Below are 18,707 nucleotides of genomic sequence, written 5' to 3'. Positions count from 1 at the left end.
GGTGAATTTGCTGACTGTAAGACTTCTGCATAAACCACTTGCTCCCTCATGGGTGCAGTAACATGTACTTCCCCTTGAACTGTTGTATGATGTGGAGAACAAGCAGAGGTGACACAGAGTTCAACCCTGCTGCTGCAAGAGGGTGGAAGAGATGAATGGGCCTCAGTGAATGGAAGCCATACTCACCCAGACAGTTCAGGGAGAAAATCACATACCTGAACTTGAGTGAGAAACAGTGGGTGAGATATCTGCATTACACTAAAGAATCTTTGCTGAAATCTATGAACTGCTAGAACCACACCTGCACCTTCAGAGCAGGGTTCTTTCAAGTGCACCTGTTTGATCAGGCTTTTCGCAGCCCAGTGGAAAGCGTTAGTTGATAACGTTGCTGTGAAGCATTTTGAGATGTTGAAGGAACTATTTAAGAGCACAATGTTATTGAAAGAAATATTTGTTAAAATGCAAAGTCTCCTTGCAGCAGAAGCCAGTTTTAAGAAGTTTCTTTGGGCTTTCTATAAGGCCATCTGAAAAATCTGAATTTCTTTCCAAATTCTTAGGTTTGCCAAAGTATGTGAGGAGGAAACCTTTCAAGTTTGTCATTTGTATCTTGATGGAATTTGATTGATGAAGTGAAATATAATGCTTGTGTTAAACATATCGCTGTGTATCTTGTAAATTCACCTCATCCTGTTTCTGCTTTCAGAAAGAGCCCGTGATTATCTGCACAAGACAGGACGGTACATTGTGATTGGCGGCATTATCTCACCAGTTCATGACTCCTATGGGAAACAGGTAAAATTGAACATAGTAATTTGTTGTACTTTTGACCTTCGGTGCTTCAAAGATTCAGTTTGCCCTTTCAAAGCAGGTGAAGCGACAAACATCACAAATAAATGTGAAATGCTGTAGTACATTTTGGTAGGATGATAAGGAAATCATTTATTACTTGGAAGGTGCAGATTTAGAGGAATAGATGAACAAAGGGATCTTGAAATACAAATACATCAATCTATAAAAGTTGTGCGATACCTTAGTAAAGCCATAGGAGAACCGAACTACGCACTAGGGAATTCAGAAGAAACACCTTTGCTCAAAGAATGTTAAGAATATGGAACTCACTATCATGGGAGCAGTTGACACAAATAGTACAAATGCATTTAAGGGTTAGCTGGATAATTGTTTAAATGAGAATGGAATATTTGGCTCTGACAGTAGATTTAAGTGGGGGAGATGAGAAAAGGCTCATGTGGGAGATGAGAAAAGGCTCATGTGGAAGATAAACACCAGCATGGACTCATTTGACTGAATGGTCTGTTTCTGTGCTGTATATCCTGTATGAAGAATTTCAAAAATGGTTCAAACTATAAAACCACTAACTTTTTCATTACCTATAAACTGTTATGTACCTAAAGGTTTAACATACGATGAACGGCTGAGGATCCTGGGATTGTATTCATTAGAGTTTAGAAGGCTGAGGGGAGATCTAATAGAAACTTACAAGATAATGTATGGCTTAGAAAGGGTGGACGCTGGGAAGTTGTTTCGTTAGGCGGGGAGACTAGGACCCATGGGCACAGCCTTAGAATTAGAGGGGCTAAATTTAAAACGGAAATGAGGAGACATTTCTTCAGCCAGAGTGGTGGGCCTGTGGAATTCGTTGCCACGGAGCGCAGTGGAGGCAGGGATGTTAAATGTCTTCAAGGCAGAGATTGCTAAATTCTTGACCTCACAAGCAAGGGCTACGGGGAGAGTGCGGGTAAGTGGAGTTGAAATGCCCAACAGCTGTGATTAAATGGCGGAGTGGACTCGATGGGCCAAATGGCCTTACTTCCACTCCTGTGCCTTATGGTCTTAAAAGACGTGAAAAGTTTCTGTCTTATATGAAACAGAAATTGATGTGAATTATGAATCAGTCACTCTGTTTGCTTTGAGATGAAGATTTATTTAAGTTCCATTGTCCCACTGTATCAGGATAGCCAAATGACCCATCTCCAGGCTGACATCTCTATTATTTCAGATGCTTGGTGATTCATAACGCTTGCACAGGTTTTGCAGTTGTGTTACTGGTGATATTGTCATGTTTTCCAACATTGTAATTGTGAAACAGCTCGTAATTTTCGATTTGCACGGTGAACTGCGTAAGTGCAGACGTTGCTATCGCTGGTCCTATGCTTCTCTACAGTATGTGCTGTTCAGAATGCTGAAGATAAATACTTAAAATTCACTTGAATAGATGTAAACTTCCTCAGTGTCATTGTAAAAACATTAAGCCCTGTTGTTTGAGGTATTACTGGTTTTTTTATGCAAGTTTGTAACTACTGATGAGAAATCTTGTTAGTCTGAAAATTAAATTTTATGCAGTTGAGTGTAAAATTTCATCTTCTTGATGTTTAAAAGTTGACAGATTTTTACTTTGTTCTTGTAATAGCTTTATGATAGTACAGTTTTTACCTTTAAGCCAATGGGTATATCCAGGTTTTCATTTTGCTCTGTAAACAGATTAAGCAGTGAAAATTAATCAGTGTTCTACTTAATGCTTTGCTGTCTGTGAGAATTATTAAATGTAATTATTCCACTTTGCTTGTTGAAATAAGAGTGAGCCATTTAGCCCTTTTGAGCCTGTCCCATCATTCTCTTCAGTTTATGGGTTGATCTGAGCTTCAAGTTCTTCTCCCTTAACACCCTCCGCTAACAGATTGTATTGATCCTGTGTGTTCACTGTATTCAATCTTTTCACTCTATTTATTGTGGAGAAATTGTTTCTTAATGTTGTTCCCGGATGGCCTGGCTGTAATGTTAAGATAAAAGTCCTGTTTTTTAACCCCTGACAAACCCTGGCCTCTGGATTATGATTCCAATGGCATTGCTACTATTCTACAGTTTCCCCATCTCCTGAGAAATCCTGCAGTCTATCTTCAAATGAACAGAACCTACAGTTAGTTCATCAGTCTCGGTATGAAACTGGTGAGTTTGTGTTTAGCTAAAGCAGGCGCAGAACCACAGCAGCTCTCTCATCCTGGTGACCAGGACTAGGACCACAATAAATCCTCAAATTCAAAGTCCCAGAGTCTAAGACCACACCGCTGTGGGCCTCTCAGAGTGAGGAAGGGAGATGAAATAGGGAGAGATGATAGTAGTTTGGGATGGAGGTTATAATAGACAGGCTGAGGGAAAGCCGTGCCCTCCAAGGCAAATATTGAGGATTATGCCTGATGTGAAAAGGGGGCCATAAATGAAGCATCCACATCCCTTTTCACCCAGGACCCAGGCAGGATGTCCTTCTGAAACTCGCCAGCCATTGTACTCCTCCTGCTAGTCTACTAACTGACTGTGGGCAGGCTCAGCATCAGCATTCATCTCCAGGTGGCCAAGCAAAGTATTCCCGGATGATGATAACAAAGTGTGGAGCTGGATGAACACAGCAGGCCAAGCAGCATCTCAGGGGCACAAAAGCTGACGTTTCGGGCCTAGACCCTTCATCCAGGAGATTGGAGTGCAGATGCCTGCTTGGATGCAAGTATACATGCTGTGCATGTGTGCAGAGATGTCATCATGCACTTTGTTATCAGATATGGACAAGGTTACAGCAGAAATAGGCCATTCTGTCCATCAAGCCTGACCCCTCTTTCAAATGGATTATGGTTGATCAGAGGCAGAAAGAGCAGAGGAAGTGAGGGAGATCTGTCTGGTCCTCTATGATTGTTTGATCAGTGACACCATTAATGCAGGCCGTTCACAGTGAGTGTGCAAGGCCTCCACCGTCACTGATTTTCCTGCAGTGTCAATAATCCAGTTCCGATGGAAAAGATATCAGATTTTATTTTTCAGACAAAAAACTTTGATGTAGTCATGTGGAGCCTCAACACCAGCCTGCTTTTAATGGGAAGATTGCCGCCAAGAAACCCCACATGTCAGCCATCTTGGTGTAAAAGGTGACAGTCTGAAACCAGCTGGCTGTGGTAGAGTGCCCATTTGGTGGATACAGCTTGAATGTTAAGATTATGTTTCCTCCTTGATTTTGCCCAACATGAAAACTAGTTTCATATTCACAAACCTCACAGCCTGTTCTTTTCTGGGAAGTCACTTGCCCACTGAAATCTCCTGGAATGTGTCCAGTTAGTAACCCCAGTTGTTGGAAACAGTTAAGGTCCTCAATTGCGGCAAGAGTACAGGCCACTGTAGGTCTTTTCCACCCCATGTATAACAGTGGTCAGGAACACGGTGGGAAGACCATGTGGGTAACTTGATGACTTTGTGTGGGTTTCGTCGGGGTGCTCTGGTTTCCTCCTGCTGTCCAACGATGTGCAGGGTAGATGGATTGGCCATACTAAATTGCCTGTAGTGTCCAGGGATGTGTAGATTAGGTGGGTTATAGGGGGATGAGTCTGGGTAGGATGCTCTGAGGGTTGGTGTGGACTTGTTGGGCCAAAGTGCCTGTTTCCACAGTGTAGGGAGACTATGATTGTGAAATGCTGCCCCTGGAGCGTTCAATTTCCTTGTGATTTCCCATGAAGTAATATTGCCCTAGTCCAAATCAATCTTGATACAGCATCGTGGGAGGATCTAAGAACTGAATAAAACCACAACCTGACCTTCTACAGTAAGTATTACAAATCAATCTTCTGTAGTAGGGCTGAAGACAACTACACCTACTCAACACTCCCTGAAGAATACATTCCAAATTGACCCAATAAGACCCAGCGGTGGCAGTGCTGGCTGTAATACCAGACGAATAGGAAGCATTCAGCCTGATGAGTCTACACTGACTGGAAACTCTCACAAACCATTCTGCAGATGCTGGCAATCTAAAATAAAAACAGAAAATGCGAAAAATATTCAATAGGTCAGGCATCAGAGAAAAACAACCTGCAGAATATATCCAGCGTGTTCTGTACTTATTTTTATTGTAGAGTTGCATGCCTGTCTGACTCAAGAAAGATTTCATCCTCTTTCTACTTGACAACATTATTGGTATAAAGCAGATACCTTCACCATGTGCTAATTCCAGGATGAAGAAACCACTGATGATGCAGTGACTAGGATACGTCAATGCCGATTAGCCACGGTAAAAACACAAACTGACATCAGGAAGGATGTTTGATGTTTCATATACTGATTACCAAGCCTTGCCAATTAATAATTAGTGGCTTTCCACTAGGGCTTGCTGTCTTGTAACTGCTGTTTGAATTGTAATAACGCATAGACTGGAAAAAGCACTTGGTTAAAATGTTTGTGTTATGTGCTCAAACACATACATTTACTTTACAGATCATTTATGCTGAAAAAGCGAACATGAGATATTGATCTGCCATTTTTTCATGGTCATTGAAAAATACAAATTGTGTGAAGGTTAAATATTGTAACATAGAATTAGGAGCAGGAGTAGACCATTCGACCCCTTGAGCTTGCTCTGCTATTCAATATGATCATAGTTGGCCATTGAGCTCAATACCCTGATCCCACATTCCTATATCCCTTGACCCCTTTAGCCACAAGAGCAATATCTAACCCTTGCTTGAAAACACAGAATGTTCTGGCCTCAACCACTTTCTGTAGCAGTCAATTCCACAGACCCACCACTTTCTGGGTGAAGAAATTTCTCCTCATCTCAGTCTAAAAGCTTTATCCCCTTTAACCTTAAACAATGACCCCCAGTTCCGGACTCCCTCAGCATTGAGAACATCCTTCCTGCATCTAACCTATTTAGTCATAAGGTGATAGAGTTGTACAGCATGGAAACAGACACTTTGGCCCAGCTCATCTATGCTAACCAGATATTCTAAGTTATCTGGTTCCATTTGCCAGCATTTAGCCCATACCTCTCTAAATCCTTCCTATTCATATACCAATCCAGATGCCTTTCAAATGTTGTAATTTGTACCAGCCTCCACCACTTCCTCTGGCAGCTCATTCCTGCACACATCATCCTCTGCATGTAAAAACTGCCCCTTAGGTCCCTTTTAAATCTTTCCCCTCTCACCTTGCCCTCTAGTTTTGGACTCCCTTACCCTGGGGAAAAGGCCTTAGCTATTTGTCCTAATCTTACAGGTTTTTGTGAGGTATCCTCTCATTCTTCTGAGCCCCAGTGAAGATGAAGAATAAATAATCAAATTGTTTTTTTTCTGTTGATAACCAGAGCATAAATTTTGGGCTGCAGTGTTTTTGCTTTATTCCTGGCAGTTTACCAACAAGAAAATATTTCTAACTAATGCCGAATTGACAACAATTAACATTATTTGTGATAAAACGGGGTGAAGCTGGAGGAACACAGCAGGTCAAGCAGCTTAAGAAATGTTAGCTTTCCTGCTCCTCTGATGCTGCTTGGCCTGCTGTGTTCATCCAGCTTCACACCGTTTTATCTCAGATTCTCCAGCATTGGTAGTTCCTACTATTCCAATTAACATTATTTGTGAATTTTTATCTATTTAGCTACTTGTAACCAAACCTGATTTGTGACAAAGTGATTTTTTTTTACAATAAGATATTGAAAGTGAAGTTCCACTAGAACATTCTCCTTGCTGGAACAGTGTTGCAGAATTCGTCATAAGGCTCAGTAATAAGCCTGTCAAATTAATTTTAGGCCCTTCTGATAAAGTTTCAGGTCTTAAACTTAATCAAATTCCACAGGTCTTCCGTGAGTACAAAAACATGCCCAAGGCAGCGTGATGGCTCAGTGGTTAACTCTGCTGTCTCACAGCGCCAAGGACCTGGGTTCAATTCCAGCCTCTGGCGACTGTCTGTGCGGAGTTTGTACATTCTCTCTGTGTCTGCGTGGGTTTCCCCTGGGTGCTCCAATTTCCTCTCACAGTCCGAAGATGTGCAGGCTAGGTGGATAGGCCATGCTAAATTGCCCCATAGTTCTCAGGGATGTTTAGGTTAGGTGTGTTAAACATGGAGAATGCAGGGAAATGTGGAATGGGCCTGGGTGGGAAGCTCTTTGGAGGAATGGTATGGACTTGTTGGGCCAAATGGCCTGTCTCCACACTCTGGGGATTCTATGATATATGATGAAACCTAATGGTTTAAAAGTGGCTTCCCTTACCAGTGAAGAGCCCTGCAGGTGACATCCGTTGGAATGTAAGTCACTGAAGAAAGTGTATTCATGGAAAGGCATACTGCAGCCTGGGAAAAATACCTTTCAAAGGGAGCTGTCCTCAGACTGGCCAGAGATCCACTTTCTTAAAGAGGCCATGCTTTTCAGGTAGCGAGAGGTCAACTCTTATAATACCAGGCACAACTTTGGCAAGAGATCAAAGGAAATCAGGATGGCTTCTGTAATGCTGTAGCCACTGGCTTTTGACCACTACAAGGCTGAGGGCAACGAGCAAGGATGTGGAGGCAGTGCAACAGGATTGCCAGCAGCAGGTGTAGGAGGCTGCACCCCATCAACCAGACAGGCTGTCAGAGAGAGCTAGGCACTGGTGACAGCCCAGAGTCTTCAGAAAAACACAAATCTACAAAAATCTGCCGAGTGGACAGCTGCCAGCGGCAACTCTGCCTCTCTAATGAGACAGCCACTGATCTGTGCGCTGTAATAAAGGTCACTCTTCAACCAAGGGGTGAATGTGGCAACGCCTTACCAGTGGTGCTCAAAGTTGCAACCATACCCAGTATTTACACTAGATATACCTTCTGGGACTTGTATGGCAGCCTGTTATTGCTCCATCAAAGAGGTCACTAATACTCCCTTCTGGAGACTGAAGCCTTTAATAAATGTAGGCCATGCAAGGAAAGCCATGGGCTTCATTGACTTTACAGGGCTCCCTAGACTATTAGATTGCATAGATGTGGTTATTGAGGTCCCCTCTTTCTTGCACAATACACTTAACAAGTGTACAGACCCCTACTCCCTCAATTTCCAGAGAGTCTGTGACCATTGCAAACAGACACAAAGAACTCTCAAATAGATACAAAGCAATGAGTTGATGCCAGTCCCAATGTCCTTAACTCAGCAGATTGTAGGACTGTTGAAGATGTGTTTGCATTGTCTGGATAGGTCAGAGGGAAGTCCTTAATTCAACTCTGAAAAGGTCTCGTACATCACTGCAGTGTGCTGCATGTCACATAATCCTTCCCTGCAGAGGGTGAATACCTAAACTGCGAGGAGGAAGATGTGACAGCATCTTCATCAGGTGAAGATATGGGGAGAATGAGAGTTGCTGTGGAACAAGAATGCCCACAATTGATGCCTGAATTTAAGGCTGAGATTGAGATCTGTGGTATGATTAGAAGGGTAATAATTACTTGGTTCAAATCTTATCAATTTGTGAATATGCAATGCAAACGTGTTAGCTGTGACCTCTCAAGTCTTTGGAAGGCATGTTTCAGGTAATACTTGCTCCTGTGCAGAAGTGTGTCAATTTATTTGGAAAATAAAATCTTCTGTTTCTAGCTCATGCTAATTGTTTTCTTGTGACAATTTAAACATTATGGTATGTAGAAAATGATAGATTTGTTTGCGTTTTGTGGCTCTGCGTTGAATGGAGAGGATGATTATTATTGGGGAAATTAATTAATTCTTCTTCAATTCTCCTTTTTCTAATCCTGCTGCTCTGTGAGTCCAATTAGCCCACACAAACTCAGACAACCATGTTACTGTGTGACTGCGTCCTCAAATCAGTGAGCTGGTGAGAATGAAAAAGAGGAGCCCCTGAAAACCAAAAAGTAGCTCCCAAAATCAAAAAGTAGTTTTCATGAATATCTGAAGAAGAACTTTTGAAGAAACAAAATATTTCTGACCCCAACAGTGGAACATGGCCTTCCAGGCTTCTTCCAGTATTCCGTTGTAACCACCAGATCAGCAGGCCTTTGAATTATTATGATGAAAACATTTGGATGACCCTGATCTCTCATTGTTCCTTATCTCTCTTCTTATTCAGGAAGAATTTAGTGATGCACTTCACTTACTGCACACAAAAACAACAATAACATCTTGATGAATGCATTTTCCCTTTATGTTCATTCTCATTTCTCTCATTTTCTGGTTTTCTTGAGCTTTTGTGAACATGAAGCTTGCAAGGCAGAGATGTAGTAATAATGTTGCATGGTTAGCAATACTGAGGACACAGATTCGAATTCTGCCACTGCAGCTGGTAACATTTCAATCCAATTTATAAATCTGGAAAATAAATCTCATCTCAATGCCATTGATGTATCTTACTCCCAGTATGGCCTACACATTTGATGCCCAGCACATAGTGGAGTGTTGATTCTTGACAGCCCACTGAGATAGCCGTTCAAGGGCAAATAGGGATGAGCAACAACTATTGGTCATGCCAGTGGTGTATACATAACACTTGGGAAAAAAATAACGAAACATTAAAATAATTTATTTAGGTAGAGTTTCTTTATACAGAGAGGGCGATTGAAGAAGATAACATGATGCCTTTAAGGAGGCATTTGATGTGTACATGAGGATGTAGGGAATAGAGAAGGTTGAGGACATTCAACATTAGAATCTAAGGAGGTTCAGAAGGATTAAGAATATCAGTTGAGCCAAATGGCCTGTTTCTCAGCCGTAGATTCTGTGTGATTGTCAAGTTTTCATGATCTTGGCACCCGATGAAGAACACTCATCAGAAACCACAGGCCAGAATGATGTCTTGTCCTTTTAAATTAATTTACAGATTATTAAAGGTTGTGGTCCTAGGATGTCCCAAACAGCATTCCTTCAGTAAATGTCTGTATTTAACTCACTTGCTGGAATGAAATCCCAAAGTACTAATGCTGGAAACAATTCTCACACTAGAAATGGTTTTGTTCTCATCTAAAAACAAGGATTACCCTTTTGCCAAATCAGCTTATTTTCCTCCGAACACAGCATTTATTTCCATGTAATTGCTGTTGAGATTTCAGTGAGCAGCAGAATTGAAAATGTCACACAAACTGTGAGGCTTGGGTTCCTCAGTGGTGTCTGATGCCAATGTTTAACTGGCAGGGAGCTCTTTGACTGTATACCAAGCAGCAGCTTTAAATACCATTTCAAGCGTATGAGCAGGCATATATATGGTATATGTATACATGTGCTTTCAAGGTCATTGGGGTCATTTAAGAGACTGCTGGACATGTATATGGTCACAGAAATTTGAGGGTGCATACATGAGGACCAATGGTCGGCACAACATTGTGGGCTGAAGGGCCTGTTCTGTGCTGTACTGTTCTATGTTCTATGTTCTATATGCATTCCAATGGACATACTCTGATGTAATATGCTAGTGCAGTCCTTTGGACCACAGCTACAATGAACCTCTACTCCTCTGTTTCAAGCTCTAGCTCCAGATACCTTCACATTTGGCCAAAGTGTAGTTGAGTACCCAAGTATCCCTGGATCAACATGGAGAGAAGTCTAGACCACCATTATTAGCCAACCGGGAATGTGACACATTGCCAACAACAGATCTGTAAAAACAAGAAAAGAGAAAAAGAGACCACTTTAAGCTTCCAGCGTAAATTCAGTGTCAGGATTTTCTTGAGTTCTGATGGAGGATATACAAAATAAGGCTAGGCACAAGACCAGGTCATCGTTCTCTAGTTCAAAGTTTTGGCCAGTGGGTGAGAAGGGAAAGTGCACAGAAAAAAGGTTGGAACACTGTTGACACAACTTTGGCCAAAAAATGGTAGTGACAAAACAACAAAGAAAGCATTGTGGACAACAAAGTGTGAAGCTGGATGAACACAGCAGGCCAAGCAGCATCTTAGGAGCACAAAAGCTGACATTTCGGGCCTAGACCCTTCGCCTGCTGTGTTCATCCAGCTCCACACTTTGTTGTCTTGAATTCTCTGGCATCTGCAGTTCCCGTTATCTCTGATACAAAGAAAGCATTGTCTTTGTTTTACATTAGATTGAAGGCTTTTAATGGAGTAACAAATATTACTTATAAAAGAGAGGATGGTGATAGAAAATACATTTTGGTTTGACTCCAATACTCTTCAAATAAAACTAAATTTATGTCACTAATATTTTTGCTGATAAGCATAACGAATCACAAATCCCTTGCCCTAAAAGCCCTGTTCTTCCTCTGGACTCTGTGACAACGCTTGCTGGTGTGAATTAGGTGGCCAGGGATATCTGGGGCAGGGAGGTACACAGCAAACAGTAGGCCATGTATTATAATGGACAAGGATCAGGGATCCTGCCTGTCTCTGTCCTAGTACAATGTTTGGATTGGTGTGTAATGTTGTTTCCCATGTAAGGGACACATATATGTAGTAAAAACCGTAAGAATTGTGGATGCTGGAAATCAGAAACAAAAACAGAAATTGCTGGAAAATCCGAGCAGGTCTGGCAGCATCTGCAAAGCAGAATCAGAGTTAATATTTTCGGTCCAGTGACCCTTCCTCAGAACTGATGTCAGTGAGTCCTGCAGCCCCCTCCATCACGAGCTGAGACACCGTACCCCATCCAGTCCAATTATGGTGGCAGCCACTTTCCTTCCCGTTGTGTAGTTTTTTGATTTCCAGCACGATGCAAGGTGACAGCAAGCATTTCTCATCCAGTGGCTTCCAGCCTCTGCTTTGATCTGTCAGTGAGATTCTGAACAATCTGTGCCCTTTTTCTGGTTGCCCTTTCCATGAGCCTGGTAGACTTTGCACCTCCCAGTTCTCCCCCTGTCAGCCCATCAAATGGACCTTCATCTGCTCACCTTTGTGCCCTAGCCCTTGGCATATGGGATGACCGTGCCAGATATAGGTTTGTAAACTGTTTGTCCCTTGAAGCTAGAATGGTCCTGACCTTATTGCATGAGCCCATTCTCTTGAACCCTTTCCCATATACCCCCTCTCCCCACTTACAGATACTGTTGCCCCCTTCCACAGATGTTCTCTGCCTTCCCCCATCCTGCAGCCACCAATCCGGAAGCAGTCCTTCTTGTCTCCCTGACCCACCTTTCCCGTGAGCGTCTGTGGACAGACTGAACCTGGCCCATGTCCTTTGGTGACCAACTGGACAGCTCTGGTGCCCTGACTAATGGCTGCATATCTCCCTGACTGTGTTATCTCCATGTTCCAATGTCTACTGTGCAGCCACGAGACTGACCGTGACTGGCATTCAGGACTGCAAAGGCATCAAGCCTGGACTGTGAACCCCACCTCAAGTGGACACCTGACTATTTTGCCCAACTTCTGGGCTGCTATGGGAGGCTGCCCTGGATGTAGTACACTGGGACTTCCAGACTAATAGGTGCTTCTGTGGACGTTGGTGAGCACTATGCCCCCCTTGCTGCACACGACATATGTTTATTGAGGAAGCTGCTGGTGTACGGTGCTAGGGTAGAATTGATGTAGCAAAATGCTATACAGCAAGATGTCCCTCACCCCATCCCAGACTGAGCTCTGCTGCCCAGCAAGGCATGCAGCCTGGCTCTGTGACTGCACTTATTGACATGGCAAGGCAAGACAAAGATGATGCAAGATTGTAGGTAGTTGCTAGGTGAACATGCACTCAGAAAGCAAGTGAACAGCTCTGAAATACGGCCTGGTTCAGTCCGTGAGCCGGGTACCTGTCCCTGAAGAATATCCTCCATCGTGTTGCATGGCACTATCACTGTGCTAAATGGAACAGACTTCGGACAGATCTAACAAATCAAGACTGGATATCCATGAGGTGCTGTGGGCCATCAAAAGCAGCAGAATTATACTCCAGCACCCACTCAACCATTTACCATCAAGCCAGGGAGCAGCACCAGGCATACTTGAAGATGAAGTGTTAATCTGGTAAAGCCACTAAACAGGACTACTTGCACACCAAACAGCACAAGCAGCAAATGATATGCAGAGCTAAGCCATCCCACAACAGATCACAATTAAGCTCTGCAGTCCTGCCACATCCAGTCATGAATGGTGGTGGACAATTAGACAACTCACTGGAGGAGGATCCTCAATGATGGAAGAGCCTAGTACACTCCATGTGATATCAAGAAATGGTTAGAGGCACTGGATAATGCAAAGATTATGGGCCTTGACAGCATTCCAGCAATATTACTGAAGACTTGCGCTCTAGAACATGCCCCTTCCATAGCCAAACTGTTCCAGTATTGCTATAACAATGGCATCCAATGGAAAATTGACCAGGTTTGTCTTGCAGATTAAAAAGCAGGACAAATCCAACCCATTGCCGCCCCATCAGTCTCCTCTCAGTCATCAGTAAAGCAAAGGAAGGTGTCATCAAACAGCACTATCAAGCAGCACCTGCTCAGCAATAACTTACTCAGTGATGCCCAGTTTGGGTTCCGCCAGGGCCACTCAGCTCCCGACTTCATTACAGCCTTGGTTCAAACATGGACAAAAGAGCTGAATTCCAAAGTTGAGGTGAGAGTGACAGCCCTTGACATCAAGGCTGCATTCAACCAAGTGTGGCATCAAGGAACTCTCGGAGGCAAACTCTTCACTGTTTGGAGCCATACTTATCACATAGAAAGCTAGTCATGGCTGTTGGATGTCAGGCATCTCAGCCCAGGACATCTCTGCGGGAGTTCCTCAGTAGTGTCCTAGGCCTAACCAACTTACAGCTGCTTTATCAATAACCTTCCCTCTATCATATGGGCAGAAGTGGGAATGTTTGCCAATGCTCAGCATCATTTGTGACTCCTCAGATACCGAAGCAGACCATTTTCAAACGAAACAAGATCTTGGCAATATCCAGGCTTGGGCTGACATGTGGCAAGATATATACACGTCACACAAATGCCAAGCAATGATTATCTCCAATCTAACCACAGGCCTTCGACATTCAATGTTGCTATCATTACTGAGTCCTCCACAGTCAACATCCTTGGGGTTCCCATTGACCCAGAAATTCAACTAAACTCTCTGCGTAGATGCCGTGATTACAAGAGCAGGTCAGAGGCTAGGAATAGATTACCATTTACAAGGCACAAGTCAAGAGTGTGATGGAATACTCCCCACTTGCCTGGATGACTGCAGCTCCAATGACACACAGGAACCTTGACTCCATCCAGGACAAAGCAGCCTGCTTGATTAGTACCACTACCACAAGCATACGTACACTGCATAAATTCAACAAACCATGCTAGACAGCACCTTCGAAACCTACAACTACTTTCATATAGAATGACCAGGACAGCAGATACATTGGAACACCACCACCTGCACTTTCCCCTCCAAGCAGCTCACCATTCTGACTTGGAAATATATTACCATTCCTTCACTGTCGCTAAGTCAAAATCCTGGAATTTCCTCCCCAAGGACATTCTGAGTCTACCAATAACACGTGGACTGCAGTGGTTCAAGAACGCAGCTCACCACCACCTTCTCAAGGCTAACTAAGGATGAGCAATGAATACTGGTCAGCTAGTGACACCCTATGAATTAATTTTTAAAATCCTCTGTAAACAGTAATTCGCCACTGCCTAGTGAGAAAATCACCTTGCTGGTCTGCAAAAGTAAAACAGCACCAAATTGCTTCTGATGTTGAGATTGGGCTTGCCACACCTCTTATTCATTTCTACCACAAAGCTCAGCACAGCCACTATAAGACCCCTATAAGCTTTCTCATTTTGTGAATATTTTGCATTAAGTCAATGAGACTAAGAATACTATGGTTTTTGCAGTTCATTAATGAGGGTTCAGTGCTGAGAAACTAGAAGGTTGTTATAATCTGAGTGGAAAGAATCAGTGAATACAGAATGCAAGATAAGATGAGCATGTGAAGCTTTAGTGGTTATATAGTTTGTATAAATCCACCATATCCTAATAAAGCAAAGAAAGGGAATCATAAATCTGCAAATTAATTGTATGGAGTTATAATAAAAGTGCATTACCAAGTTTATTGAAAATATTATTGATTTTATTGCTATATAGGAATAGATATAGAAAGAAGCGCATTAAAATAAATCACTGAAAAATTCTTCTAGTAGGATGAAGACGTCAAAGTACATTTATTTAATAGAGAATGTTCATGAACTGCTTTCTTAAATTAACTTCCTAGAGTTTATATTCCCAGTGAAAGTGTTTTATGAATTCTTTGTTGCAGAGATGGTTCATTAGTCTCCATGATGTGCAGTAAGATAGCCTTTAGAATATAATACAACTGATGACCCAGTAAGTCAACAGATAAAGATAAAAATAGGATATGATTTTCCCCTCCTTAGAGGTGGTGAGAATGATAGTGAGAACGGCAAAAAATTGTGTAGGTTTGCCTCAGAGAAATAACTGCCTCCTTCTCGCCTCATTAGCAAATAAATGCCAGACAAGAAGGTCCATGCGTATCGTTCCTGAGTTGCCACCAATTAAGGTCTTTAAGTGGTCAATTAATGCCAGCATGGCCTCAGCTCACCACTGGTTCAATTTCTTGCCTTTGTGGCAGGCTGGAGAAGCCATCCAGCATCTGAAGTTCCCATTATCTTTGATCACAATTTTAACCTCACTGTGAAACCTCTTCCAGGATGCCTAACCTGAAGAAGTTACCCTCCGGACCAACCTCGGGGGATCTCTCTCCCACTGCAACTCGCTTGACCGCCTCCCCCTCTCTCCCTATTTATTTCAGAATCCTCTCTCCGTCCCCCTTTTCTGATGAAAGGACTAGGCCCAAAACGTCAGCTTTTGTGCTCCTAAGATGCTGCTTGGCCTGCTGTGTTCAGACAGCTCCACACTTTGTTATCCTGGAGAAGCCACTGGTATTGTTTGACATGAGCTGCTGGCTGGTTGGGAGGGGTGTCTCATTTTACCCCACATTGGGCAGAGATGTCCCTGTCTCGGAACCACATTTCCCCACCCAATGTAACCCTGTAACTTCTCCCTGTGACCGAAACATGTAATACACTGAGAGAGCCACTTAGCTCTTGCCATTTCAGATGCTTGTCTTTACAGCCTGAGCCTCCAGCAAGAATCTCTCGGACCCAGAAATTGCCAGCTGCTGTTGGCCAGCTCCTTCCAGCAGGGCAGGACCTCAGGGCTTAAAGCTCCTGACTGGATGTGAGAAGCTCGCTGGTTAGCACATTAAGGACCTAACTGGTGCTTAACCAATCATGCTTTCTCGATAGTGGGGTTTGGGAAGGTAGTGATTGTAATGAGGTCAGCCAGATAGACTCCATGGAATGAGTTCCCTGATTGGGGCTGATAACCTTATTCAGAGAGCAGGCTCTGAGGGAGCTGAATCAGTGTCAAGGACTCTCTATTTATAAAAAAAGGTGACTTGGTGATGGGATACCAGCCTCTGTGGAGATGTTTCAGGAGTTAGTTTCTCCTGAAGTCACTTGCCCCATATTTAATGTGCTGAGTACTAACTCAGCCACAGTAACAACAGATAGTCAGAAATCTGCTAAGCATGGTTACTATGGGAATTACCTTGGTAATTACTATAGTCCTGGGGTCTTCCTTGGAGATGTTCTATCTGAGGACACTCTAACAATGTTTTTGTTGGAGTTCACTGTGAAAAACTAGAACAATGCACATTTAGGATAAAATTTATGGCGCCGTTCCACAAAACTGGTGGAGCGAGTGAAAGAAATTTCAGAAACGAGTTGGCCTTTCATTGTGGCCATCTGCTGTGCATTAAATATTAATCTGAGAGTACAAGCTACACAGTATATAGAAACGTGATCAATCAATCCCAACCTCACAGAATGACACATAGATACACTCAAATTGCTTGCAAAATCCTCATTATTCTTGTTCTCAGGCATTGTGTGTCAGTCGTCCAATCGAGGGCTAACAGGTACATGCTTGAGGTGCTGAAAGAATCTGCCATCATAAATATCTTTTTTGTTATACTGTAATCCAAGGTGTGGATCCATTTAAAAAGGAGTAGCAGGTACACAATGTGCTGATAATCTTTTTCAGTGCTATTATCTCCATAGGGACAGATAGCGTTTTTTAAAAGAAAATTTAAGCTTCCAATTAAATGCATCAGTCTTGTAACTAGTCAGAACTACTAATTAACTGTTCTTGACCTCAATTTATTTTCATTTTGGAATTAAGTGTACAACACAACGATTGGCCAAACGATAACCACAATACCTGTCTGGGACTTTGGGAGACTCAGAGTCTACTCATTGCAGACTTCCAGACTGCTGCCATTGTCTCCAAGCATAAATATCTTGCATCTTCTTTTCATCTCACAATTTAAATGTTTCTTTGATCTGTAACAATCAAGTCGCTCAGGCTTGCAGTCAGGCATGCTGGCCACTAGTCTTCATCTTACAATGTCCTCCTTAATGGAGCACACAGTCAATAGTGGAAGGCCAAGTGAACTGGCTATGGCTACTGCCCTGTCACCACTGTCACCTGCTTTGTAGCATTGTAATTTCTGTTCCAAAGTAATACTTGCCTCTTTTGGGAGTGATGGAGGACATATTTCTTAATAGATATTTGGTAGACATACTTGCAGAATCAACTCTCATATTTCAGAGTAAAATAGTAAAGCAAAATAAAGAAACACCAGATGACTAATAGATGCATTTAGAGAACAGATTGTGTGTCAATACCAAGTGTAAGTAAGTGTTAGCATCTATTCTTCAAGGATTCAGTTACTGACACCTTGTCTATGTCTACGTCAGCATGTGAAAACGATTAGGACCCAACCAATCAGCACCTTTTCATTCTGTATAAAACGGTGTCCCTTTTTTTCAAGCCTCTTTCTCACATCCTAGTTTCCATGAGTGTGGATGAAAAACTTCAGTTTCTCATTTACTTTTAGTGGATTTTACACTACCAAGCATTTGTTTGTAACATTATTAAATAGTTAGGCTACACCAAGGCATTTTGTGAAAATGAAGAGTTCATGGGACTTTTTCTGAAGTACTGACTGAGGTAAAAAATAAAAGTCACTAAAGTGATGAGAACCAATCTGAAAAAAATGGTTTGACGATGTAATGGACACATATTGTTCACTAATTACAACATAAATATACAGAAATTAATACATAGAACATAGAACCTTCGGCCCTCGATGTTGCACCAACCTGTGAAACCAAACTGAAGCCCATCTCATCTACACTATTCCATTATTATCCACGTTTACCCAATGACCATTTAAATGCCCTTAAAGTTGGCGAGTCTACTACTGTTGCAGGCAGGGCATTCCACGCCCTTACTACTCTGAGTAAAGAACCTACCTCTGACTTCAGTCCTATATCTATCACCCCTCTATTTAAAGCTATGTCCCCTCATGATAGTCATCACCATCCAAGGAAAAAGGCTCTTAGTGTCCAATTTATCTAATCCCGTGATCTTCTTGTATGTCTCCATTAAGTCACCTCTTAACCTTTGTCTCTCGAATGAAAACAGCCTCAAGTCCCTCAGCCTTTCCTCATAAGACCTTTCCTCCATACCAAGCAACATCCTGGTAAATCTCCTCCGCACACTTTCCAATGCTTCCACATCCTTCCTATAATGCAACGACCAGAACTGTACGCAGTACTACAAGTGCAGCAGCACTGCAGTTTTGTACAGCTGCAACATGACCTCATGGCTCTAAAACTCCATCCCTCTACCAGTAAAACCCAGCACACCATATGCCTTCTTAACAACCCTATCAACCTGGGTGGCAACTTTCAGGGATCTATGTACATGGACCCCGAGATCTCTCCGCTCATCCACACTACCAAGAACCTTACCATTAGCCCAGTACTCTGTATTCCTGTTACTCCTTCCAAAGTGAATCACCTCACACTTTTCTGCATTAAACTCCATTTGCCACCTCTCAGCCCATCTCTGCAGCTTATCTATGTCCCTTTGTAATCTGCAACATC

At 42.6% G+C, this 18,707-nt stretch overlaps 1 protein-coding gene across 2 annotated transcripts in view; it reads left to right on the top strand.

The window, feature by feature from the left end:
- The window catches only part of nmnat2 (nicotinamide nucleotide adenylyltransferase 2), a 219,349-nt gene that overhangs the window by 71,330 nt on the left and 129,312 nt on the right, over positions 1-18,707 (top strand). For both annotated transcript variants that reach the window (XM_048539439.2, XM_048539440.2), the window contains exon 2: positions 704-792. In XM_048539439.2, coding sequence (XP_048395396.1) covers positions 704-792 — 89 coding nt within the window. The remainder of the gene's footprint in view (positions 1-703; positions 793-18,707) is intronic.

Source organism: Stegostoma tigrinum, chromosome 8 (assembly GCF_030684315.1).
Source record: "Stegostoma tigrinum isolate sSteTig4 chromosome 8, sSteTig4.hap1, whole genome shotgun sequence".
Taxonomy (NCBI): domain Eukaryota; kingdom Metazoa; phylum Chordata; class Chondrichthyes; order Orectolobiformes; family Stegostomatidae; genus Stegostoma; species Stegostoma tigrinum.
The sequence above is the reverse complement of the archived record's forward strand: the minus strand, read 5'-3'. Positions and strand labels throughout refer to the sequence as shown.